We start from the raw sequence: 26,095 nt of genomic DNA, 5'->3' as shown, positions 1-26,095 counted from the left end.
TAAGTTCATGAGTGTAAAATTAATTTATAATCACTCGTGGAAGTCTGTTTTCTTTTATGCAATTATGCTCTATGGGTAGAACTAGTAACACATGTATGGGTTGTTCCTAGTGAGCGTCCAGGGGGGAAAAGAGTTAAAGCTCGTCCGCGGGAACTAATACTACTGCTACTCACGTGAGTCCTCCGAGCCCGATGGAGGTGAAGAAGTTGATGGCGAAGCGCGTGTTTCTGGGATTGTCTCGTGGAAACAGCCCCTCGAAGAACGGCTGGAGGGTCCTGAAGATCACAGCACAGAGGCGAGGTTATAGTGACCACCGTCCTCTCTGAGTATAAAATAAAACAAGAGAAGAGACTTTGAGGTTCTTACGGGTCTTTGAGCCTCAGGTTAAGTTTGGGCAGCCCCATGAACGCACACAGCTCCTGGAACAGAATCTTCACAAAGATCCTGCTGGAGGACGTGGTGGTCTCCTCACTCATCTTAATGCACTCCAGAACCTGAGCAGAAAAAAAACAGCTTAACTTAAAGGTTGTATAGAGGATTTTCCAAGGAACGAGAAATCCAGCGACTGTTTGTCCTTTTTCAAATGTTGCGCATACGTGAAACCACCCCCCCTCCCCTACAGCTCCTACGGAGAAACACCTCCTCTCGCCTCCTCGTTACTCCAGAAACAGGTTTGTAAACAACTAACTACAGTGTTGGTTAGGCAAGGCGGAGAAGTGAGGAGCGGGGGGAGCGGGTGTGCGGACATTTCGGTCGCGGACGAGAAGTGAGGAGCAGGGGGAAGAGCGGATCGGGCAGCGGGGACAGGAGCAGGAAAGGGGAGCAGAGAAGGTTGCGCGGAGATTCCGTGCGAATGAACTAACTACAACACGCAGCAGCAAGCGGACTCTTTCTTTGCCTTGAAAATGACGTTTTCAGACATAGGATATCGCTTTCGTGTCCTGAAAAACGTTTGTCTCGCTCTTGGAAATAAAGTACGTTTTCATAATAAGCAGAAGTTTCCTGTCCAGGAGTAATTTGTGGACCAGTGCGTCAGTCTTTAGACCCTTCGTCTGCTTCAGTTGCGCCATCGCTGGAATGAATCTTCAAGAATCACCTTAGTTTGGCTTCGCTGCTTTTCCCCTTGTCTTCTTCTTTCAGCGACCTCAAAAACGGACTTTGTTTTGGGGCGAACTGCTCCTGGATTCTTGTCGCCATTGCAACAAACTTTGTGCGAACTGCGAGGAAGATATAGGTCAAAAAAGCCGCTAAGAACTGTTGTGTTGGTGGAGTAAACAGCGTCTGTGGACTGTGTGACAGTCGTACGTAAACCACGTAACGGCGGCGCAGGCAAGTCAGTTACGCTAGAAACGTAGGGAGATTGATTGACAGCCTGTCAGCTCACAGATAACGAGGCAAATGTTTAGCCCCACCACGTCCAGAGTTGATGAATTTTTATTCTCTTTTTTTTGGTCATCATAATTACAAGGCGACTGCATCTCTATAATCTATCATTGACAATTTGAAACAAAAAAAAATCCTCCATACAACCTTTAAAACCTCCTGATCTATATTCTGATCCACATTATGTATGGAACTGTAGATATGCCAGAAGTTTTGAATTAGAATATTTCACGATGAATGAAAAAACTTGAATAAAAAAATACTTCAAATGGAAATAATTGGAACATGTGATAGGTGGGTGTGATTTCAAAGGACTTTTCAGCATCTTTAATTCAGACTGACAAAATTCAAGTTGAGAAATTCAGATAAAAAAAAAATAAAATCAAGTTGAGATGGAAAACATTCAGAATCCGTGTATCATTCCTTCATTCGTTTTTCAGTATAAAACCAAAAATAAGAAAATGAAAAAGCAACAGTTTTCTTCATTATTTGTCTCCAAAACCAAAATGAAAAAACAGATAATGATTAGGTTTTTTCAGATTTTCGATTTTGTGTTTAAATGAAGAATGGAAAAAACAGATAACGACCGTTTACGTGACGTCCGTGACTGCGACGCTGGACTTTTGCACTGCATACGGACTGAACCAGGACTGATCCAGGTCCAGGAGCAGACCGGGACCAGACCGGGACCAGTCCGCTCTAGTCTCGGTCTCAGTCCCGGTCTCAATCTCACTCTGGTCCCGGTTTGGTCCCAGTCTGCTCTCGGACCTGGATCAGTCCTGGTTCAGTCTGTGTGTGGCGCAAAAGTCCAGCATCGCAGTCACGGAAGTCACATAAACGGGAAACATCCGTTATCCGTTTTTTCCATTTTTCATTTAAACACAAAATCGAAAACTGAAAAAAACGAATCATTATCTGTTTTTTCATTTTGGTTTTGGAGACAAATAATGAAGAAAACAGTTGATTTTTCATTTTCTAATTTTTGGTTTTATATTGAAAAACAAATGAACAAATGATACACAGATTATTCAGTTACTTTACTGTTTACTGTTACTATGGGAACTTGCCAACACCAGGGGGCGCTGTGCTCATAGAGGCAGAATTAAAGATGCTGAAAAGTCAGCATCTTTAATTCAGCTATTATTTATTTATTAATTATTTAATTTCAGCTATTTTTATTCAGGTTATTTCATTCTTCATGAAATATTGTAATTCAAAACTTCTCACACATCTATACTTCCATAATTATGATCCACTCTGTCTACTCTCGGAGTAAGAACAGCATTTAAAATATATAAAATAAATCATTATATTATAGAGATTTTACTAAAATGTTTCCTGTTTTCTCTCTTTTTAAACGTCGAACATTCCCTGGTTGGACTCGGCAGATGATGAGGGTTTGTTTTTAGACTAAATCAATAAATGACAGCACCTTTATTTTGTTAAACGCCTTCCTGTTACGTAAATTGCAAATACTGACCAGAGACCACCGAACCTTTCATACGCACAGGGAATAATGTAAAAGAGGTTTCGGAGGAAGGACCTTTTCCACACTGGAGCCCCCCTGGACGAGTGAGGCGTTACACCGTCCCATTTTGTTTCTAGGTTTAACCCACGCAGTTCTGTCTTTGTGTTCAGACATTTGAATAGATTTTCACGTGTTAAACCTTGTTGCCATAAACGAGTACGAGTGTGCGTGTGAGTGTGTGTGTGAGAGTGCACGTACGCTCCAGGGCACAGAGTCGGTGTAGAGCAGGTGGGCGAAGAGCCGCGCCACGTTCCTCAGTTTGTTGGTCTCCAGGCGGTGGATGGTTTCGTATTGTTCTGCAAAGATGGCCTCAAAGCTCTCCATGTAGTCCTTCTTCAGGAGACAGAACCTCTGCACACACACACACAGACACACAGACACACAGACACACACACACACGTACAGCCCGGTTAAGCTCGGCTCCACGCTGCTCTAAATGAGAGATCTCTGGTCCTTACCCCGGCCAACAGCCCGAAGAACTTCTCGTAGGTCCTCTGCTGAGCGCAACAGTCCAGCACCATGTTACACAGCTCCTTCTGCTCAGAACAAAACAATACTTTTCACCCTCGTATAAATGTTTCTCTTCTCATTTATACACTTTTATAGTATGATTTGTGCCTGGTTCAGTCTTTCCTCTCCTGCAGTACACAGAAGATTGTTTCTTTCACACAAATATTGTAATTTAAAATGTACAAAATATAATATGACGATCCTCGGGTGTCAGAGATTATAAATACTATTAATAGCAGCATCTCTGTGGTCTCCTTTCAGACACTTTGTTGTGAGAATAGTTTGACAAATAAACAAAGAGCTACTGTTACCGTCTGACTCTCAGGAAAGTCCATCTTGATGAGTTTATGGGCGCACTCCTCAAAGTCCAGACTGGAGGAGACAGAACATCACATCACATGAGGGCAGTCCAGAGCAGGAGCACACACACAGATACAAACACAGACACACACACACACAGACAGACAGAGACAGACAGAGAGGGGGCAGTACCTGGACTGGATGGCCAGGTAGATGGTCCTCCTGAAGGCCACCAGGTTCACCTCAGTCTGGTCAAAAATGGTCACCTTCTCTCCTGAGACAATAGCACATGGATTTAATAAAAATTTAAACTAAAAACAGTTGTTTTACAGCTGAAAATGTTGGATAGACTGAACACACAGATGTGGTTTCACAGAGGAGACCTGCAGAGTGAGCGCGCCCCCTGCTGGCACCAGAGGGTCAGTGTAGTTTTATATTATTGCAGTGTTGGAGCCAGTTTATCTTTTAGGGCTGTGCAAAAATACTGAAATATCGACATATCGTATCGTTTAATATGATGATACAGTATCGATATCGTGGGCTGCTGTATCGATATATAGCAAAGAGTATTTTTTTTCTATATTTCACTAAATAATTTTGTACAGTGCCACAGTTTTGTTGCTTGCTTAGAGAAAGGAAACTCGTATATGCGACACATTTGACATTTTCACTGTTTTGATGATTAAAATATTTGTGTTTCAGATTAACTTTGCACAAGAAGTGGTTTAACAAAGACTTTTAGTGTCACAGCCACGATTTAGCCTTTATTTTTTATTAAACCATATTGATTGGATTTGAAATATATTGTATCGAATCAAAAGCTCACTGTATCGAGATATGTATCGTATCGGCAACTTCTTAATGATACCCAGACCCATTATATTTATTTAAGAAATTATTAATTTGATGAATTTATATAATATTAAGCCCCCCCCATCCCTTCCTCCTGCAATCGGGTTTATCTTGCCACGTGTAGCAGCAGGGCGGGGAAGGCAGTGCCAGCAGAGAGGAGAAGATACTATTTTGTGACCACACTATATTGTAAAAGAAAGTCAACCACGGAGAATTTTTTATTTATTTTTTTGTTCTTTAAAATAAATGGATAAATGCAGTTCCTGGGTCTCCATGAGTGCTTATTTTTTTACGTGAGTTAAAAACCTCCTCAATCAAAAGGGGCACAACGTGTGTTTTTCAGTGGTGGTTATTGCCCAGAAACAATAGAAAAGAAATAAAACCAACTCCACAATGTTTATATTTCTCAGAGCTGTGCCCACCTTCTGCGTCCTCCCCCTCCTCGTTCTCCTCTTCCTCGTCGTCTTCATCGCTGCCGTCTGCATCATCGCCAGAGTCACTGCTGCCCTCGTCCAGGATATCTGAACACAACATAAGAGTCTTTTATTAAACTGTCCATGAACGTTATCAAACACATTTAGAGAAAAACTGAAGGTTTAACTAAAGGACTGGTCACACGATTACATCAGTGAGTAACAATCCTCAGGACAAAAGTGTCCAGGGTCAGACCGGAGCAGAGCCTCACCTCTCTTCAGCGTCTTGTACTTCTCTTCATTCTCCAGGAAGTCCGGGTCCAACTTGAACACATCTGAAAACACAAAGAGTAAATTTGAATACAAAAGTGAAAAGTGTTTCTAATTCTGAGTGGGTTTGGTGGAGAAAACCTGAGCTCAGTATTTACAGTTTTATATCAGCAGTAGAGATGTAACGATATTAAAGTCTCACGATACGATATTGTCACGGTATGAACTTCACGGTACAATATTTATTGCAATATCGTGGAAAAGCTCACGATTAGGGATGTACCAATATCCATTTATTGTGATAATTTGTGGAGGCTAAACAAAACTGTGAATATGTGACTTTTTCTTCTTAAAATGCCTCGACAAAACTTAATCCAAAGAACTAAGACTTAAAAGTGTTTGAACTGTTATTTCTTCTTGTTGTCTGCACTGAAATGGAGCAAAGGATCATGGTCTGTGTAGTTCCCTCTGTGTTTTTTTAATCTATTGCTGCATCATAACTCTTCATTTGTATTGTGATGATCCACGATATTATTGTGAGAACGTTGACGATACGATATCACGATATTTCGGTTACTGTTACATCTCTAATCAGCAGTGAGCTCTAAAACCGAAAACCTCTGTTTAATTTAAGTATGTTTTAGTAAAATAAGTTTAAACTGTCATAAGCACATAAACATAACTCAGAAGTGAAGAAACCTTTTGGATGAAACGTCTTCACTTTAACATTTTGTCCGGTGACAGACTTTTGTTTTTTTTTGTTTTTTAAAAAGAAAAAAAAAAAGAAAAAAAGGTGCACTATTTTAAAAGTAGACACCAAACTAGCTCCTCCTCCGTGTCTCTGGGCCATCACACTCCGCCCACAGTGAGGTCCCTTCGCCGCATTTCACTCGTTCCAACTTGTTCCTATGTTTAAAGGAGGCTGATCCTGTTAATGGGGCATTATACCGCCACCTTCTGGACTGTTTAAGTATTTGTGCTATGTGAGTATGTGACAGCGTTAAAATCATTAAAAAAAAAAAGTCCTTCCATTTTCTCTTTAATTTATAAATGCTTATCTGACTGCACAAATGTCTAAATTATAACATTTACATTTCAAAATAAACCTAAATAAATAACGTGGGACTGCGTTGGTGTTTTGTGCGTTGGCATTTGTGTTGGCGTTTGGAGCGTTGGCGTTTGTTATGTTGGCGTTTGGTGCGACGGCGTTTGTTATGTTGGTGTTTGGTGCGACGGCGTTTGTTATGTTGGCGTTTGGTGCGACGGCGTTTGTTATGTTGGCGTTTGGTGCGACGGCGTTTGGGGCGTTGGTGTTTGGTGCGTTGGCATTTGTGGAGCATTGGCGTTTGTTATGTTGGCGTTTGTTATGTTGGTGTTTGGTGCGACGGCGTTTGTTATGTTGGCGTTTGGCGACAGCATTTGGTGCGACGGCGTTTGTTATGTTGGCGTTTGGTGCGACGGCGTTTGGAGCGATGGCGTTTGTTATGTTGGCGTTTGGGGCGACGGCGTTTGGAGCGATGGCGTTTGTTATGTTGGCGTTTGGTGCGACGGCGTTTGGAGCAATGCCGTTATGTTTGGCGTTTGGGGCGTTGGTGTTTGGTGCGACGGCGTTTGTTATGTTGGCGTTTGGTGCGACGGCGTTTGGGGCGTTGGTGTTTGGTGCGACGGCGTTTGGGGCGTTGGTGTTTGGTGCGACGGCGTTTGTTATGTTGGCGTTTGGTGCGACGGCGTTTGGGGCGTTGGTGTTTGGTGCGACGGCGTTTGGGGCGTTGGCGTTTGGTGCGACGGCGTTTGGGGCGTTGGTGTTTGAGGTGTTGGTGTTTGTTATGTTGGTGTTTGGTGCGACGGCGTTTGTTATGCTGGTGTTTGGTGCGACGGCGTTTGGTGCGACGGCGTTTGGGGCGTTGGCGTTTGGTGCGACAGGCATTTGGTGCGACGGCGTTTGTTATGCTGGTGTTTGGTGCGACGGTGTTTGGTGCGACGGCGTTTGTTATGTTGGCGTTTGGTGCGACAGCATTTGGTGCGACGGCGTTTGTTATGTTGGCGTTTGGTGCGACGGCGTTTGGAGCGATGGCGTTTGTTATGTTGGCGTTTGGGGCGACGGCGTTTGGAGCGATGGCGTTTGTTATGTTGGCGTTTGGTGCGACGGCGTTTGGAGCAATGCCGTTATGTTGGCGTTTGGGGCGTTGGTGTTTGAGGTGTTGGTGTTTGTTATGTTGGTGTTTGGTGCGACGGCGTTTGTTATGCTGGTGTTTGGTGCGACGGCGTTTTGGTGCGACGGCGTTTGGGGCGTTGGCGTTTGGTGCGACAGCATTTGGTGCGACGGCGTTTGTTATGCTGGTGTTTGGTGCGACGGTGTTTGGTGCGACGGCGTTTGTTATGTTGGCGTTTGGTGCGACAGCATTTGGTGCGACGGCGTTTGTTATGTTTGGCGTTTGGTGCGACGGCGTTTGGAGCGATGGCGTTTGTTATGTTGGCGTTTGGGGCGACGGCGTTTGGAGCGATGGCGTTTGTTATGTTGGCGTTTGGTGCGACAGCGTTTGGAGCAATGCGTTATGTTGGCGTTTGGGCGTTGGCGTTTGGTGCGACGGCGTTTGTATGTTGGTGTTTGGTGCGACGGCGTTTGGAGCAATGCCGTTATGTTGGCGTTTGGGGCGTTGGCGTTTGGTGCGACGGCGTTTGTTATGCTGGTGTTTGGTGCGACGGCGTTTGGGGCATTGGCGTTTGAGGTGTTGGTGTTTGGTGGCGTTGGCGTTTGGTGCGACGGCGTTTGGGGCGTTGGTGTTTGTTGTGTTGGCGTTTGTTGTTGGTAGGGTGAAGAGAAGAGAGGAGGGAGCGCTCTGGGACGGGCCCTTGAGCGTTTGTGCAGGGTGAGTTCTTACTGAGCACGTCCTCGGTGTTGTAGTCGTCCTCCAGTGGCATCATGTGGGTGAACTGGTCCTCCTCGTCCACCAGGTCCAGCCCCTCGGGGATCACCGGGTGGTCTTTAAAACCGTCCTTCCTGATGGCGAACATGACCTCGATCATGTACTGCACGCGCTTGTCTATGGCCGACTCGTGAAGGACGTTCCTCAGACGCTCGAAGATGGCTGCAGCACGAGAGAGAGAGAGACATGTCATTTCAGCCTGGGAGATCGAACAGGCAGGTTGGGGCAGGTCAGTGTCGGTGCAGGTCGGCGTCGGGGGCAGGTTGGGGCAGAGTGGTGTCGGGGCAGGTCAGTGTCGGCGTCGGGGCAGGTCAGTGTCGGCGTCGGGAGAGCAGTCAGTGTCGCGTCGGGGCAGGTCAGTCGGCGTCGGAGGTCAGGTCAGTGTCGGCGTCGGGGCAGGTCAGTGTCGGCGTCGGGGCAGGTCAGTGTCGGCGTCGGGGCAGGTCAGTGTCGGCGTCGGGGCAGGTCAGTGTCGGCGCGTCGGGCAGGTCAGTGTCGGCGTCGGGAGCAGGTCAGGTCGGCGTCGGGGCAGGTCAGGGTCGGCGTCGGGGCAGGTCAGGTCGGCATCGGCAGTCAGGGTCGGCGTCGGGGCAGGTCAGTGTTGGCGTCGGCGTCGGCAGGTCAGTGTCGGCGTCGGGGCAGGTCAGTGCCGGTGTCGGTGTAGGTCAGTGTTGGCGTCGGCGTCGGGCAGGTCAGTGTCGGCGTCGGGCAGGTCAGTGTCGGCGTCGGGGCAGGTCAGTGTCGGGGCAGGTCAGTGCCGGCGTCGGGGCAGGTCAGTGCCGGCGTCGGGGCAGGTCAGTGCGGCGTCGGGCAGGTCAGTGTCGGCGTCGGCAGGTCAGTGTCGGCGTCGGGGCAGGTCAGTGCCGGCGTCGGGGCAGGTCAGTGCCGGCGTCGGTGTTGGGGCAGGTCAGTGTCGGCGTCGGGCAGGTCAGTGTCGGCGTCGGGGCAGGTCAGTGTCGGGTCGGGGCAGGTCAGTGTCGGCGTCGGGGCAGGTCAGGTCGGGGCAGGTCAGCGTCGGCGTCGGGGGGTCAGGGTCCTGGCAGGTCGGCGTCGGGGCAGGTCAGCGTCGGCGTCGGGGCAGGTCAGTGTCGGTATTGGTGCAGGTCAGGGTCCTGGCAGGTCGGTGTCGGTTTGGCGTCGGCGTCTGTACCGTTGATGCCTCGTGGAGACACCTCGGTGAGCTTCAGGCCGCACTCTTTGAGGAAGGCGATGGCGACTTCCACACTGTCGTCTGTGGGACGCTCCAGAAGAAGAGTCAACATCTCCAGACACAACACCTCATGAGCCTGACAGACGGACAGAGAGAAGAGAGAAGAGAGAAGAGAGAGAGAGAGAGAGAGAGAGAGAGAGAGAGAGAGAGAGAGAGAGAGAGAGAGAGAGAGAGAGAGAGAGAGAGAGAGAGACAGGAGGAGAGAAAGGAGGAGAGAGAGAGACAGGAGAGAGTGGAAGAGAGAAGGTGAGGGAGAAAGGGCGGGAGAAGAAGGAGAGTGGGTGAGGATACAGACCATGAGAGACCTGGTTTAGTCCTGGTTCAGTCCCGGTTCAGTCCTATTTTAGTCCTGGTTCAGTCCAGTTTCAGTCCCGGTTCAGTCCTATTTTAGTCCTGGTTCAGTCCCGGTTTCAGTCCTTCATTTTAGTCCTGGTTCAGTCCTTCAGTCCAGTTCAGTCCCAGTTTCAGTCCCGGTTCAGTCCCGGTAGTTTTCAGTCCTGTTCCAGTCCCAGTTTTCAGTCCCGGTTTAGTGTTGGTTTGGACCTGTTTTAGTCCAGTTTCAGTCCAGTTTAGTCCCGGTTCAGTTCAGTCCGGTTTCCAGTCCAGTCCCAGTTTTCCAGTCCAGTTTCAGTCCCGGTTCAGTCCCGGTTCAGTCCAGTTTTAGTCCAGTTTTAGTCCAGGTTCAGTCCCGGTTCATTCAGGCATCTAAGTTTACGTCAAAAAATGGGAAACGTTCTTGGGAAACGGTTTTGTTGTTTTTTCATTTTCTTTCTTTTGGTTTTATTTAGAAAAACAAATGAACAAATGACACTTAAACCTTAAACGAGTCTGAGCTGCCGTAAAGAGACTCACCACGTTCTGGTTGATGAGATGAGCCACAAACTTGGAGGCTGTGAGGCACTGTTGCTGGAAGAACAAAGAACACAAACATGGTTAATTTGTGGAAATCAAACCGTGATCGTATGAACGTGGATGTTTTTTTTTGGAGCTGTACTTTGAGGTTTCGTCTGTAGCTCTTCCTGAAGTTGAGGATGAGGCGTTTGAGGATGAGTTCTCCGATCTGAGGGAACTTGGAGTTGATGATGGCGACGACGGCGGCGTAAACGTGCGTGAAGATGGGAGACGCCGCCTGGGCCTGCAGCACCGAGCGAGCGAGGAGACCCCTGAGGACGAAGAGGGGGAAGAGGAGGAGGTGAGAGGAGATACAAGATCACCAGAAGAGAGAGGAGGAAGAGAGAGAGCGAGGAGACCACTGAGGAGGAAGAGAAGGAGGTGTGAGAAGATACAAGAAGAAGATACAAGATCCCCGAAGAAGAGAGGAAGAGAGAGAGAGCGAGGAGACCACTGAGGAGGAAGAGAAGGAGGTGTGAGAAGATACAAGAAGAAGATACAAGATCCCCGAAGAGAGAGGAGGAAGAGAGAGAACGAGGAGACCCCTGAGGACGAAGAGGAGGAAGAGGAGGTCTGACAAATCTGAGAAGAGGAGGAAGAGAGGGAGAGGAGAGAGAGAGAGAGAGGAGGAAGAGAGGAAGGAAGGGAGGAGGAAGAGAGGAGCGAGAGCGAAGGCACGAGGAAGGAGAGCACAGGGAGAGAGGAAGGCGAAAGGAGGGAGAGCGAGGAGAGAGTAGAGAGAGAGGAGGGAAGGACAGAGGAGGAAGAGAGGAAGGGGAGAGAGAGAGGAAGGGGAGAGGAAGGAAGAGAGGAGGAGAGAGTGAAGGGAGAGGAAGAAGAAAGGAATCAGAGAGGAAGGAGAGAAGAGGAGGGAGAGACGAAGGCGACACGAAGGAGAAAAGAGGGCGAGAGGAAGAAGAGAGGAAAGAGAGGAAGGAGACAGGAGGGAGAAGGAGAGAGGGAGAGAGAAAGGAGAACAAAGGGAGAGAGGAAGGAGGGAGAGAGGGAGAGAGAAAGGAGAACAAAGGGAGAGAGGAAGGAGGGAGGAGGGAGAGAGGAAGGAGAGAGGAGGGAGAGAGGAAGAGAGAAAGAGGAGGAGGGAGAGAGGAAAGAGAGGAGAAGGAGAGAGGAAAAAGAGAGGAAAGAGAGAGGAAGGAGACAGGAGGGAGAGAGGAAGGAGAAGGAGAACGGAGAGAGGAGGGAGAGAGGAAAAAGAGAACGGAGAGAGGAGGGAGAGAGAAAAAAGAGAGGAAAGAGAGGAGGGAGAGAGGAAAAAGAGGAAAGAGAGAAGGGAGAGAGAGGGAAAAAAAGAGAGGGAGAGAGAAGGGAGAGAGAGGAGAGAGAGGAGAGAGAACGGAGAGAGGAGGGAGAGAGGAAAAAGAGAGGAAAGAGAGGAGGGAGAGAGGAAAAAGAGGAAAGAGAGAGGGAGAGAGGAGGGAAAGAGGAAGGAGAGAGGAAAAAGAGGAAAAAGAGAGAGAAAGAGAGGAGGGAGAGAGGAGGAGGAGGAGAGAGGAAAGAGAGGAGAAAGAGAGAGAGAGAGAAAGGAGAGAGAGAAAAGAGGAGAAAGAGAGGAGGAGAGAAGAGGAGAGAGGAAAAAGAGAGAGGAAAGAGAGGAGGGAGAGAGGAAAAAGAGAGGAAAGAGAGGAGGGAGAGAGGAAAAAGGAGGAGAGAGGAGGAGAGAGAGAGAGGAGAGGAAGGAAAGAGGGAAAAAGAGAGGAAAGAGAGGAGGGAGAGAGGAAGAGAGAGAGCGAAGGAGAGAGGAAGGAGGAAAAGAAAAGGGGTAGAGAGCGAGCCGGAAGACCCTTGAGGAGGGAGAGGAGGGAACGAGAGAGAGAAAGAGAGAGAGGGTGAGCCAGAAGATCCCTGAGGAAGAGGAGGAGATCAGAGAAGAAACCAAAACAGGTCCAGATCTGAGAGTCAAAACGGACGGACGCCGTTTTGTGTTTTGTTTTTTTCCGCTGTAAAGCCAATCGGAGCCAGAGCCGATGGAGCCTGAATCGCGCCCACGCTCACTTCCCGTTTGGAGCGTGGCGTCCGGCGTTAAACGTTCTGTGACTCACCTGCCCCTCACGATGTTCTCCTGCAGAAGCTCCTGGATGATGTTCACGATGTTGGACACGTTCACTTTGTTGATGAGACCGTTGATGGATTTCTTCAGGGCCTCCCAGCTCATCCTCTGATACGCCAGACTGAACACGAGAGGAAACAGAGACGTTTATCTAAACCAGGACTAAAACAGGACTAAACCAGGACTAAACCAGGACTAAACCAGGACTAAACCAGGACTAAACCAGGACTAAACCAGGACTAAACCAGGACTAAAACAGGACTAAAACCAGGACTAAAACCAGGACTAAACCAAGACTAAACCAGGACTAAACCAACTAAACCAGGACTAAACCAGGACTAAACCAGGACTAAACCAGGACTAAACCAAGACTAAACCAGGACTAAAACAGGACTAAACCAGGACTAAACCAGGACTAAACCAGGACTAAACCAGACTAAACCAGGACTAAACCACTAAACAGACTAAACCAGGACTAAAAACCAGGACTAAACCAGGACTAAAACCAGGACTAAACCAGGACTAACCAGGGACTAAACCAGGACTAAAACCAGGACTAAAACCAGGACTAAACCAGGACTAAACCAAGACTAAACCAGGACTAAACCAGGACTAAACCAGGACTAAACCAGGACTAAACCAGGACTAAACCAAGGACTAAACCAAGACTAAACCAGGACTAAACCAGGACTAAAACCAGGACTAAACCAGGACTAAACCAGGACTAAACCAGGACTAAACCAGGACTAAACCAGGACTAAACCAGGACTAAACCAGGACTAAACCAGGACTAAACCAGGACTAAACCAGGACTAAACCAGGACTAAACCAGGACTAAACCAGGACTAAAACCAGGACTAAACCAGGACTAAACCAGGACTAAACCAGGACTAAACCAGGACTAAACCAGGACTAAACCAGGACTAAACCACCAGGACTAAACCAGGTCTAAACCAGGACTAAACCAAGACTAAACCAGGACTAAAAACCAGGACTAAACCACTAAACAGGACTAAAACCAGGACTAAACCAGGACTAAACCAGGACTAAACCAGGACTAAACCAAGACTAAACCAGACTAAACAAACCAGGACTAAACCAGGACTAAACCAAGACTAAACCAGGACTAAACCAGGACTGAACCAGGACTAAAACCAGGACTAAACCAGGACTAAACCAGGACTAAACCAGGACTAAACCAAGACTAAACCAGGACTAAAACCAGGACTAAAACCAGGACTAAAACCAGGACTAAAAGGACTAAAACAGGACTAAAACCAGGACTAAACCAGGACTAAAAACCAGACTAAACCAGACTAAACCAGGACTGAACCAGACTAAACCAGGACTAAAACCAGGACTAAACCAGGACTAAACCAGACTAAACCAGGACTAAACCAGGACTAAAACCAGGACTAAACCAGGACTAACTAAACCAGGACTAAACCAAGACTAAACCAGGACTAAACCAGGACTAAACCAACCAAGACTAAACCAGGACTAAACCAGGACTAAACCAACTAAACCAGGACTAAACCAGGACTAAACCAGGACTAAACCAAGACTAAACCAGGACTAAAACCAAGACTAAAACCAAGACTAAACCAGGACTAAACCAGGACTAAACCAGGACTAAACCAGGACTAAAACCAGGACTAAAACCAGGACTAAAACCAGGACTAAAACCAGGACTAAACCAGGACTAAACCAGGACTAAAACCAGGACTAAACCAGGACTAAACCAGGACTAAACCAAGACTAAACCAGGACTAAACCAGGACTAAACCAGGACTAAAACCAAGGACTAAACCAAGACTAAACCAGGACTAAACCAGGACTAAACCAGGACTAAACCAGGACTAAACAAGACTAAACCAGAAACCAGGACTAAACCAGGACTAAAACCAGGACTAAACAAGGACTAAACCAAACTAAAACCAGGACTAAAACCAGGACTAAAACCAGGACTAAAACCAGGACTAAACCAGGACTAAAACCAGGACTAAACCAGACTAAAACCAGACTAAAACCAGGACTAAAACCAGACTAAACCAGGACTAAACCATGAGCAGGAGTTTGGCAGGATGTGTGTGTTGTTATCTGTTGTGTGTTTATTTGTTGTGTGTGTGTGTTGTGTATATTGTTGTGTGTGTCGTGTGTGTCGTGTATGTGTGTTGTGTTGTTGTGTGTGTGTGTGTGTCGTGTACCTGCTCTTGTCAGTGATCTGCTGCTGCATGAGTCGCAGTTTGGCAGGGGTGTGTGTTGTTATCTGTTGTGTGTTAGTTTGTTGTGTTTGTTGTGTGTATTGTGTGTTGTGTGTGTTGTGTGTGTGTGTCGTGTGTGTCGTGTACCTGCTCTTGTCGGTGATCTGCTGCTGCATGAGTCGCAGTTTGGCAGGGGTGTGTGTTGTTATCTGTTGTGTGTTTATTTGTGTGTGTTGTGTCGTGTGTGTCGTGTGTGTTGTGTGTGTCGTGTGTGTGTGTCGTGTGTGTCGTGTGTGTCGTGTGTGTCGTGTACCTGCTCTTGTCGGTGATCTGCTGCTGCATGAGTCGCAGTTTGGCAGGGGTGTGTGTTGTTATCTGTTGTGTGTTTATTTGTTGTGTGTGTTGTGTGTCGTGTGTGTGTGTGTCGTGTACCTGCTCTTGTCAGTGATCTGCTGCTGCATGAGTCGCAGTTTGGCAGGGGTGTGTTATCTGTTGTGTGTTAGTTTGTTGTGTGTGTTGTGTGTGTCGTGTGTGTCGTGTGTGTCGTGTGTGTCGTGTACCTGCTCTTGTCGGTGATCTGCTGCTGCATGAGTCGCAGTTTGGCGGGGGGGATGTAGGCTCCCCCGGTGCGGGTGAGGATTGGGTCCAGTTCTTCTTTCTTCTTCTTCGCTGGAGGCTCCTGTTCTGCTGCTGCGGGAGAGGACGAGCGGCCCCGCCTCCTCTCGTCCGACTCTGGCTCCCGATTGGCTCCTCGTCTGTCGTAGCGGTCGCCACGGCGATCTCTGAGCGACGAAACAAAAGGGGTTGGAGAAGACATCAAACACTGGAAATAACATGTTCCTGTTTGCAGTTTAAAAGTTTTACAGAGGATTTTCCCTGGAAAGAAAAACACAGCGACTGTTTGTCCTTTTTCAAATGTGGCTCATGCGTGACACCCCCCTCCTCCACAGCTCCATAAGAAGAAACTAAAGTAGAAACTGTAATAATAACGAAAATATCTTGATATCGTATTATTAAAGTTCTCACAATAAGATCATGAATTGAATATATTGAATTACAAGTCTGTTTGTTTAAATGAAGAGTCACGGTGCAGCAAAGGTTTAAAAAAAAGACAGAGAGAACTACATAGACCATGATCCTTTGCTCCACTTTGACTAGGGACGGGCATTTGATTAAATTTTCTTAATCGATCGTCAGGAGAATTAACGATCGATTATCGATTAATCATTAACGTTTTTTATATTAAAATGATCATCATTATTATTACTATCTGCACTAATCTGCATAAATAAATTCAACTTTACGACATATAAACATAACGACTCTAGATCCACATCAGCTGTTTGACATTATAATGTGTTTAATTCAGTTTTGTTCAAATCTCACAGAAACTAAACTTAAAACCACATCACTAATTTACATAAACTAAGTGAAGATAAAACTCCAGCTCTTGTGTCGCTGATGTGGTTCAACTTGTGTTGGATTAAAAGACATGACTCAGGTGAATACAGGTCAGTGTGACCAGATTTGTGTTTGTCAAAACCAGGACAGCGTACGGGGGGAGGGGGGCGGGGCCTCGTCATCCACATTGAGCGACTCTCACCTGGAAAAACTTTTTCATGTTTTTCTGTGTCCTGCTGAACTTTTTCCCACTGGACACAGAAACATATGTGCTGCTTTGTACACTGTGCACATGGACTCACACTTGTCTCGACTGGAACGGAAAGCGTGTTGCAATTATGTGCAATTAAAACTACACATAGGCTTAAGGAATGTGCAATAATTATAATTAAAACTGCACATAGGCTTAGGGAATGTGCAATAATTAACAGAACAGAAGAATGCAAAGGGTTTGCCTGTTAAGAATAATTTAAGGTCCTGTTGGTGCATCACTCGTGGTCAGACTTGGCCTCATATTTACTTTGTTTTATGGTGTTTGTTTATGTGCTGCTTTGTGTTGTGTTGTCCTGTTTTTTGATAAATCATGTTACCCCCCTGTCCCAAGACAAATTTCTCCCATGGGAGACAATAAACGATTATCTTATCTTATCATCGTTAAATACACATTTGTGCTTCGGCGTGTTTCAGACTGACCGACTGTTTGTGTCTTGCTCCTTCTGAGTGTAGAGAGACACATGTACGGACCCTGTTTGTCCCCGGACACGGGCGTTTGGTCTCCCTACGCTACGCACAGCAGCCTACATTCGGTTTGTCAATTAAAATGAATGTAATCGATGAAATTCTTAATGATCAATTATCGATTAATCGACTAATCATGCCCATCCCTAGTGCAGACGACAAGAAGAAGTAACAGTTCTAATACTTTTAAGTCTTAGTTTTTTGGATTAAGTTTTGCCAAGAAATTTTAAGATGAAAAAGTCGCATATTCACAGTTTTGTTTCCTCCACAAAATACTACATTAAATATCGTGTGAGATGTATATCGTGAAAATATCGTACTGTGAGGTTGATCCACCCCTCTACATCCTTAATGCAGTGGAACAGTGTCCCAAGCTTTGGATTGGTTGTATTTCTTTGTTTGTTTTTACACAAAAGTTGAAAAACTAAATAAAGAAAAAGTGGTAAAACAACAACAAAAAAACTAGGTCAACATTTAGTATGAACAAATGAATTCAAAGAGGGACGATTTTGTTTGTGATGGTCAGAAGAATGTGAGTTACCGTCCACCGCGTCCTCGGTCAAAACGCTCCCGATCTCTGTTCCTCTCTCTGGATCTGGAACGTTCCCGTCTGCCCCTTCCCCTGTCCCTGTCTCTGTCCCTGTCTCTGGACCTGTCCCTCCGGTCTCTCCTCCTGTCTGCGTCTCTGGACCTGGACCTAGACCGGTCTCTGGATCTGGATCTGTCCCTGTCTGTGTGCTCTTCTCTGTCTGGGATTTGGTCCGGCTCTTCAGACTTGGACTGGTCTTGGTCTGGGTCTGAGTCTCTGGTTTGGTCCCGGTCTGGGTCTGGCTCTCTGGACCCTGATCTGGATTTGGAGCGGTCTTTCTCTGTAGAATCCTGTTCGTCCGGATCTTGGGGTGTGGGCACGGGTCTCTGAAACAGAAAACCAAAGCCGATTTTAAAAACTTGCTGAGTTTTGAACACATTTGTACCACAAGTTTCATTTCCAGCTGATCACTGTTGAAGTGCAGACGACTACTACTACTACTACTACTACTTGGACTATAATTATCACTTTTGTTCCTGGTTTGTGTGTTTCCTGTGACTTATTCTCCGGTGTGACTTCTATATTAAAATGTTTTTGGTGAAGTGTGGAGAGGTTCTAGTCTTGTGTGTGAGTATCTGCTGCTCCTGTTCCTCCTGTACCACTGTCACTTGGCTCTACTGCGCATGTCTCCTGCAGAAAGAGCCTCTGTCCTGTCTGTATCATGTCAGTCGATGGCACCGTTACTTCTGCACCACTGAACAATTTAACATTTAAACTTATAAAGACAAAGACAGAGAAGACTGAACACAAACGCCCCCAAAAAACAAAATCAGATTCTGCAGATTACAAACTGCGAGTCGTGAAATCTGCAGCTGAAAACGATAATCGAGCAGCGGAAAGAAAGTTTGGAGTGAGAGAGAAACTTGTGACACCGGGAGGATGCACCATGAAACTTTCCTGAAGTCACTGGATGGATGGACAAAGTCTGGACTTCAGTGACACTAAAACCATCCTGTCGGGATTCAGAAAGACCCCAATAATTCAAATTGAAACTAGGAATGTAACAATAATCGAAATATCGTGATATCGTATCGTCAAAGTCTCAAACTAATATCGAATCACAAGTTCCTTTGCTTAAATTCATAGTTTTATAGAACCAATAGCTTATAAACATCGGGAACTACATTTCCCATGATTCATTTCAGCACAGACAATATGAAGAAACATGTTTATACTTGAATTCTTGGGAGTATGATGGAACTAATTCACACCAAAATCTTGTCAAGGTATTTTAAAAGTAAAAAAGTGTCACATCTACAATTATACCAGCCTCTGCGACTTATACTCCAGAGCCACTTATAGTCTGAAAAATACAGTAGTTAAATGTATAATGGTCTTGGCCATTTACATTTAGTGCAAGTAGTACAAGTAGTGCTGATTTAAGCACTTTTCTAATTTGCCATTTTCTACCACAGAATGGATAAAAACAACAGTGAGGCATGTGAAAGACGCTCGGAGCTTGTGGTTAATTCTGCAGAGTAAACAAACTCGTTGAGCGTCCACACCAAAAGGCTAAATAAGGTATCAGAGGAACACAAATGTCTTTTCTGTGTGTTTCTTGCGTGTTCTTGTGTGTTTTAAGCGTCCACAGAGCCTCCACAGTCTGTGTTTAACCTGCTCTGGGTGTTAGCGGCAGAATTAGAAGCAGAAATCAAGAGCAGCTGCTGCATCTACGGGTCTGAGTACTCGTCGATACAGATATCTGAAAAATGTGTGATATCGGTTTGTATTAGGGATGGGCATGATTAGTCGATTAATCGATAATTGATCATTAAGATTTTCATCGATTACGTTCATTTTAATCGACAAACCGAGTGTAGGTTGCTGTGTGTATCGTGACCAAACAGGTGTGTACATGTGTCTCTGCATCAGAAGGAGCGAGACACAAACAGTGGGTCAGTCTGTAACGAACCGAAGCACAAATGTGGATTTAACCAGGATTTGCACAAGAAATTCCACACTTTCCGTTGCGTTGGGACAAGTGTGAGTCCATGTGCACAGTGGATAAAGCAGCACATATGTTTCTGTGTCCAGTGGGAAAAAGTTTTTCCAGGTGAGAGTCGCTCAATGTGGATGACGAGGCCCCGCCCCCCTCCCCCCGTACGCTGTCCTGGTTTTGACAAACACAAATCTGGTCACACTGACCTGTATTCACCTGAGTCATGTCTTTTAATCCAACACAAGTTGAACCACATCAGCGACACAAGAGCTGGAGTTTTATCTTCACTTAGTTTATGTAAATTAGTGATGTGGTTTTAAGTTTTGTTTCTGTGAGATTTGAACAAAACTGAATTAAACACATTATAATGTCAAACAGCTGATGTGGCTCTAGAGTCGTTATGTTTATATGTCGTAAAGTTGAATTTATTTATGCAGATTAGTGCAGATAGTAATAATAATGATGATCATTTTAATATAAAAACGTTAATGATTAATCGATAATCGATCGTTAATTCTTCTGACGATCGATTAAGAAAATTTCATGGAATGTCCGTCCCTAGTTCGTATCATATTGGAACAACCCTAGACTGTGATCTTCCAGTCAGCTGCACACGGCCCCACACGCTCTCAGGGGAGGAGCCCAAATCCACAAATCCAGACTTCACATGTGAAAACCGTTGTGCAGCGACAGTTTAAGTGAGAGTAATAAAAGACGTGTGTGGTGCACCGACCGTAACGTGGGCCACGCTGCTCCGGAGCCTCCTCATCGCCCCCTGGTGCTCGTCGTCCTCACTGCTGCTGCTGCTGTCGCTGTCGTCCTGGTCGTCTTCAGCGCCAGAGGAGGAGGAGGAGGAGCTAGAGGGCGAGGGGGCGGGTCTCTGGGACTCTGACGTTTGACCCTCTGACGGTTTGGACTCTTCATCTGAATAAAAGACAGGAGCGTTACAGCCAAGAGCTCCACAGAAACCTGACACGTCTTTTCAGTGATGTGTGACTAATGGTGTTGTTTTTAGTCAAACTGAATGTCTGTTTTTGTTTCATGTGGACAGGCTCAGTAATTACACCAATATGAACCATAAACCTCAAGGATCCAGGACACTGTGGCATGTAGACATAGTATTCTGATTTCTCTAAACCACAGGTGTCAAACATACGGCCCGGGGGCCAGATCCGGCCCTCCAAGACCTTTAATCTGGCCCTCGGCTGATTTTCTACAAAAATATTTGAATGATATTTTCTATTAAAATCTTGTTAATTTTCTGTGGTGTTTATGAAGACTTGTCTCTTTCCAAACGCTCTTAAAGGACGATCGTTTTGACTGTTGACTGTAACACCCTCATCAGAAAAATGTCCAACATGAGAAAAGTGGAGCCGAGTGCAGGATTTTACAAGAAAAATTGACTTATTCCTATTTGCAAACAAATTCATGTTAAAACATCGTGTTGAAATTGTATTTTTCTTAAAGTTTCAGGTTGCTCATAATATTATGATATTTTGTAAAAGAAAGAGTTCATCAATTAAGAAAGATTTCTGTAATAGATTTGTGTTTCTCTGCACAAATATTTGAACTTTGGGATCAAAGTCGGTTGGATACGGCCCCTGGACCAAAATGAGTTTGACACCCCTGCTCTAAACTGTAACTGGAGCTGTACTGAGCAACTGCAAACTAAAGTAATAAAAATAGTGAGAGCAGTTACTTAGCCCAAAAAAACTCATATTCCTAAGAGGACTTTTTACGTAACAAAACTGGGCATCATTAAGAAGCTGCCGATACAACACCTACCTCGATACACAGGCCACGATACAATATATATGTCGATACAGTGAGCTTTTGATTCGATACGGTTTTAAAAAAAAAAAAGTCTAAATCAGGGGTCGGCAACCCAAAATGTTCAAAGAGCCATATTGACCCAAAAAAACAAAAACCATACCTGCCTGGAGCCGCAAAAAATTAAGTCTTATATAAGCCTAATATGAAGACAACACAGGCTGTCAGTATATGAGCTGTATAAGCCGACTATTAAAATGACTAAGTTGGCTACAAATACAAAATGAACATTCATGATTACACAAAACCCTCTCATACTCGGTGCGCCGTCTGTAGCCACTGAAATCAGGTGGTTAAAAAATGACTTTTCCTGTAGCTGTGTCAGAGTGCCTTAAATTGGCAAAGTTTCTACATGTTTAGCTCCGTGCCATCTGTGCCATAGTTACCATAGCAACCAGTCTAAATATTCAGGATGTTCTGATTCATCTTGTGCACAGAGACATGAGTGTCCTGGTTTCTCTGAGCGCAGGTAAACACCAAATCCAGAACTCTGCCAGAACCCGGGGTAAGACTCATACCGGTTTACTCGTGCACATGTAAACGCTCTCAAACAGTATTCCACCCTCACATTTTACATTTTACTCAGGCCATCGACGTGAAGAAGGAGAAACAGAACCAGCACTCACCGCTTTGGTCCCTCTGAGCCGGACTGGGGCTGCTGTCCGGAGAATCCATCACTAGAGACAAAAACACAAACGTCAACAACAACAACAACAAAAACTCAAGACTGTGACCAGATTTTCAAAATGCAAAACTGGGATAAATCCAGGGTGGGATGTTTGGTATAAATAAAACAGTGAAAAGAGCGAGTAACATTGTGCATTCTGACAATTTATGCCGCTCTTTACTGTTGGCAGGGATCAGATTAGTCAAGAATTGTGATAGTCCTGTTTTAGTCTTAGTTTAGATCAGATTGGTCCAAGATAACGACACCTGGGACATTTCTTGTGTAAAACTGGGACAAATCACTGCTTTTGTATAAATCTGCTGGGAAATAAGACTCAAAACTGGGACTGTCCCGGATCAATACGGACGTCTGGTCACTCTAGTCTAGACTAAACTAGCACCGAGCGATTTTCTCTGTTACTTCCACGGTCCCTCCACAACTCAAGATCTTTCACTACTGGCGCCAACTCTCGGAAAATTCATATTCACAAAACAAATCCGAATCACTTCCAAAATAAAATACAGCAATGTGTGAAGAATCCCTCGGTCGTCCAGGGAGAAACCACAACGAGGAGAAAGTTCAGTTTGTCGACTGACGTTTATTTGAGTCAGATCTGGTTCAAACTAAGCCCGTCACAGTCTCCTGGTTTTGCTTTTTTATTTTATTTTTTTTAAACACAAGGGGTCATCATACATTTAATGCCATAAATGAAACAAAACAAAGATAACTTAATTACAAGAAATTATGTTATACAAAATTATAAAAAAATGTAATGCTCAGAGGAGACAACTGATCAATTTTATTTTATTTTTTTTACTTTGGTTTAAATAATTAAGTTTAATGCAGGGTATTGTAAGTATTTAATGGCCAAATTATATAATTTCTCAACTTTTATAGTTACTGTCTTAATGGCTGTAAAATATTGCTGTATTTCTTGGTGAGGAGAAAATTCAGTTTGTCGACTGGACAAAAGTTAGTTTGAAGACGTTTTTCTGAGCTCATCCAAGCTGCTTCTTCAGTTCTGGTCAGACTCTGGTGGACACTTCCTTATATCTGTCTGCAGGGAGGAGCTAACTACACTGAAACTCCTCTGAAACTAACACACACACACTTGTTTACAGTTTGTGTTTGTTAGTTCGGCCTGTTGAACTGTACAGGGTTTTGGGTCTAATTAGCAGAACAGTTCATGTCCATAATGGAGCTTCTACACCTCTGGACCTGACCTGGCAACACCTGTTGTTCTCTTGTTTGTTTTGATTTAGGTTTGAGGATGGAGTTGTAAATAGGAGATAGATGGTGTCTGAGTCCGTTTCTGTTTAGATATGGATTCTCTTTCTTAACAAAAATAACTTATTTCACTTCCCTCTCAAATAATTCTTTCCTCTGGCTAAAATCTGTACCTCGCTGTCCTCAAATAAGTGCCCCGTGGCTTTTAAGTGGAGCTGCGAAACGTCTTCAACCAAACTTTTGTCCAGTCAACAAACAAACTGAATTTTCTCCTCACCAGGAAATACAGCCAGTAAATAAAACGTTGAGAAATGATATAATTTGGCCATTAAATACTTACAATACCTGCAATAAACTGAATTATTTAGACCAAAGTAAAATAATGAAAATAATAATCATTTAAAAAAATTGATCAGTCGTCTTCCGTGAGTTCATTTGTTTACATTTTTAAAAATAATTTTGTATAACATAATTTCTTGTAATTAATTAATTAATCTTGTTTTGTTTCATTTATGGCATTAACTTTATGATGACCCCTTGTGTTAAAATAAAAAAAAAAATTACATAAAAAAGCTAAACTAGGGAACTGTGATAAACTGAACTATTTAAACCAAAGTAAAAAAAAAAAAATAATAATAATTTATATATATATATATATATATATATATATATATAATAAAAATGTATAACAAAATAAAATATAATAATAATAATAACAATAAAAATAATAAATAAAAAATTGATCAGTCATCTCCTCTGAGTTCATCTGTTTACATTTTTTTATATATATAATTTTGTATAACATAATTTCTTGTAATTAAGTTTCTGCATCTTTGTTTTGTCTCATTTATGGCATTAACTGTATGATGACCCCTTGTGTTAAAATAAAAAAAAAATGTAAAAAAGCAAAACTAGGGAACTGTGATAAACTGAATTATTTAAACCAAAGTAAAAAAAATAAATAAATAATAATAACAATAACAAAATAAAATATAATTATAATAATAACAGTAATAATAATAATAATAAAATACAAAAATAAAAATATAATAATAATAAATTAAAAAGGGATCACTCGTCTCCTCTGAGTTCATTTGTTTACATTTTTTTTTAAATAATTTTGTATAACATAATTTCTTGTAATTAAATTCCTGCATCTTTGTTTTGTCTTATTTATGCCATTAACTGTATTGTGTTAAAATAAAAATACAAAACCAAGTGATTGTGCCGATCTTAAATTGACCCAGATTTGACTCAAATAATCCTTAAACTCAGCAGAAAATCACCACGGAACAAATACAAGCTGCACTTTAGTCGCCTGAAAAATAAAATATATGTGGGTAAAAATCCGAGTTTTCTGTTCGGTTCGTAGATAAATAATAAAAAAGACCAGCGCCATGTGTTTGTTTTTCACACACTTAGCTCCGATGCTAACCCGAGCTAATTCATTGATAAATACACTCGTCTGATCCAAATAACCACAGCTCCGCGTTGGCTCTTTGTAAAACTCTGCGTACTGAACTCGAGGATGTTAGAATATCACATTTAATCGCGTCCTCACCGTTATTTCGTGGACTTTTGCGTTAAATCTCGGCCGCGCTTGTTGCGCTTCCGTCCCGCCGGCGTCACTTCCGGGTTAGACGTCGACTTAAAGGTTCCGGATCCTGCGGCAGATTCACGTGCTGCCCCCTTCAGGTGGATTTAGGGTTTGTTTATTTATTTATTTATTTATTAACGTATTTATGTATGTATGTATGTATTTATGTATGTATTTTTGTATGTATGTATATATGTTCATATGTATGTATTTTTGTATGTATGTTTGTATGTATGTATGTATGTATTTATGTATGTATTATGTTTGTATGTATGTTTGTTTGTATGTATGTATGTATGCATGTTTGTATGTATGTATTTTTGTATGTATGTTTGTATGTTTTTATGTATGTAGGTATTATGTATTTCTGTATGTATGTATGTATGTATGTATTTATGTATGTATGTATGTATTTATTTATTTTAGTTTTTATATTTATTTTATTTATTTTTTTATTACAGATTTTCGGGTACAAACAAAAACGACACCTTATAAAAACAGTTCACATGAAAATTAATGCATTAAAAAACACAACAGTAAATAAAAATATCCAAGTATAAAAGGGGCGATTTCAAAGCTCTAATTTAATGGAATAAATTAAACTTCAAAAAAGACATAAGAAGACGCACACACACACACACACACACACGCACACACTCACACACTCACACACACACACACTCACACACACACACACACTCACACACGCAAACTAACATGCTAAAATACATAATATGATACAGTAAAACCAGAGGCTGAAGACTCAGTTGAGAAAGTTCCATGAGAAGAGTCGTCCGCCGCCACCAGGAGCTGCCACAGAGCCCATGTTTTTAAATCTCTTATCTACTTTACAAGTTCTGAACTGGATTAATTCTTGTCTAGAAGTCGTTTATTTTAAGAAAACTTGTCAAGTAAAATGGTCTTGCTGCATGGACACATCATTTCACTATTTTTATGTCATTTTCATTTTGTCCTTATGCCCTGTCGGGGCTCGGCCTAATTAAACTAATAAATAATAATAATTGATTTTTTTCAAGCAAAAACAATAAATGCATTAGTACAACGACAGGATATTATACATTTTTTGAAAGTTCTCCAGATTCCCCACATCACCGTGAGGTCAACAGACTTTTTTCACAAATACCGGAGGTGCCACGATGTAGGTAAACGTAACTCCTGGTTAATGCTTTTCTACAGTTAAATATCTGTGTAAATGTTTGGCGTATTCTCCACCAGCTTCATAAATCTGTCCATCCATCTATTTTCTTCTGCTTATCCAGGGCCGGGTCACAGGGGCATCAGTCTAAGCAGGGACTCTCAGACTTCCTTCACCCCAGACACTTCCTCCAGCTCCTCCAGTGGGACCCTGAGGTGTTCCCAGGCCAGCCAAGAGACATAGTCCCTCCAGTGTGTCCTGGGTCTTCTCCGATGCCTCCTCTTGGTGGGACATGAACACCTCCTGAGGGAGACGCACAGGAGACATCAGAACAGACGTCCTCCCCTCAGACGCTCCTCTCGACGTGGAGGAGCAGCGGCTCTACTCCGAGCTCC

The 26,095-nt window shown here is 43.9% G+C and overlaps 1 protein-coding gene across 3 annotated transcripts in view; it reads right to left on the bottom strand.

The window, feature by feature from the left end:
• The window catches only part of cwc22 (CWC22 spliceosome associated protein homolog), a 31,411-nt gene extending 6,798 nt beyond the window's left edge, over nt 1-24,613 (bottom strand). Inside the window, exons 1-18 of one of the 3 annotated variants that reach the window (XM_055148813.1) lie at nt 24,509-24,613; nt 21,680-21,730; nt 19,957-20,147; nt 17,237-17,610; nt 15,117-15,338; nt 12,345-12,473; nt 10,388-10,556; nt 10,246-10,299; nt 9,334-9,469; nt 8,139-8,345; nt 5,259-5,321; nt 4,996-5,094; nt 3,914-3,995; nt 3,733-3,793; nt 3,370-3,447; nt 3,110-3,262; nt 367-494; nt 174-275 (exon numbers count right to left, since the gene is read on the bottom strand). In XM_055148813.1, coding sequence (XP_055004788.1) covers nt 174-275; nt 367-494; nt 3,110-3,262; nt 3,370-3,447; nt 3,733-3,793; nt 3,914-3,995; nt 4,996-5,094; nt 5,259-5,321; nt 8,139-8,345; nt 9,334-9,469; nt 10,246-10,299; nt 10,388-10,556; nt 12,345-12,473; nt 15,117-15,338; nt 17,237-17,610; nt 19,957-20,147; nt 21,680-21,728 — 2,297 coding nt within the window. In that variant the 5' untranslated portion in view covers nt 21,729-21,730; nt 24,509-24,613. Of the gene's footprint in view, nt 1-173; nt 276-366; nt 495-3,109; nt 3,263-3,369; nt 3,448-3,732; nt 3,794-3,913; nt 3,996-4,995; nt 5,095-5,258; nt 5,322-8,138; nt 8,346-9,333; nt 9,470-10,245; nt 10,300-10,387; nt 10,557-12,344; nt 12,474-14,559; nt 14,602-14,703; nt 14,742-15,116; nt 15,339-17,236; nt 17,611-19,956; nt 20,148-21,679; nt 21,731-24,508 lie in introns of those variants that run through there. The other 2 variants (XM_055148820.1, XM_055148824.1) reach the window with 2 other exon arrangements.
• Nucleotides 24,614-26,095: the final 1,482 nt, after the last annotated feature.

The sequence above is a fragment of the Boleophthalmus pectinirostris genome, unplaced genomic scaffold (genome assembly GCF_026225935.1).
Source record: "Boleophthalmus pectinirostris isolate CB_2022bp ecotype Guang Dong unplaced genomic scaffold, ASM2622593v1 HiC_scaffold_1, whole genome shotgun sequence".
Taxonomy (NCBI): Eukaryota; Metazoa; Chordata; class Actinopteri; order Gobiiformes; family Gobiidae; genus Boleophthalmus; species Boleophthalmus pectinirostris.
Note: the sequence above shows the minus strand (reverse complement) of the source record. Positions and strands in the feature narration are given on the sequence as shown.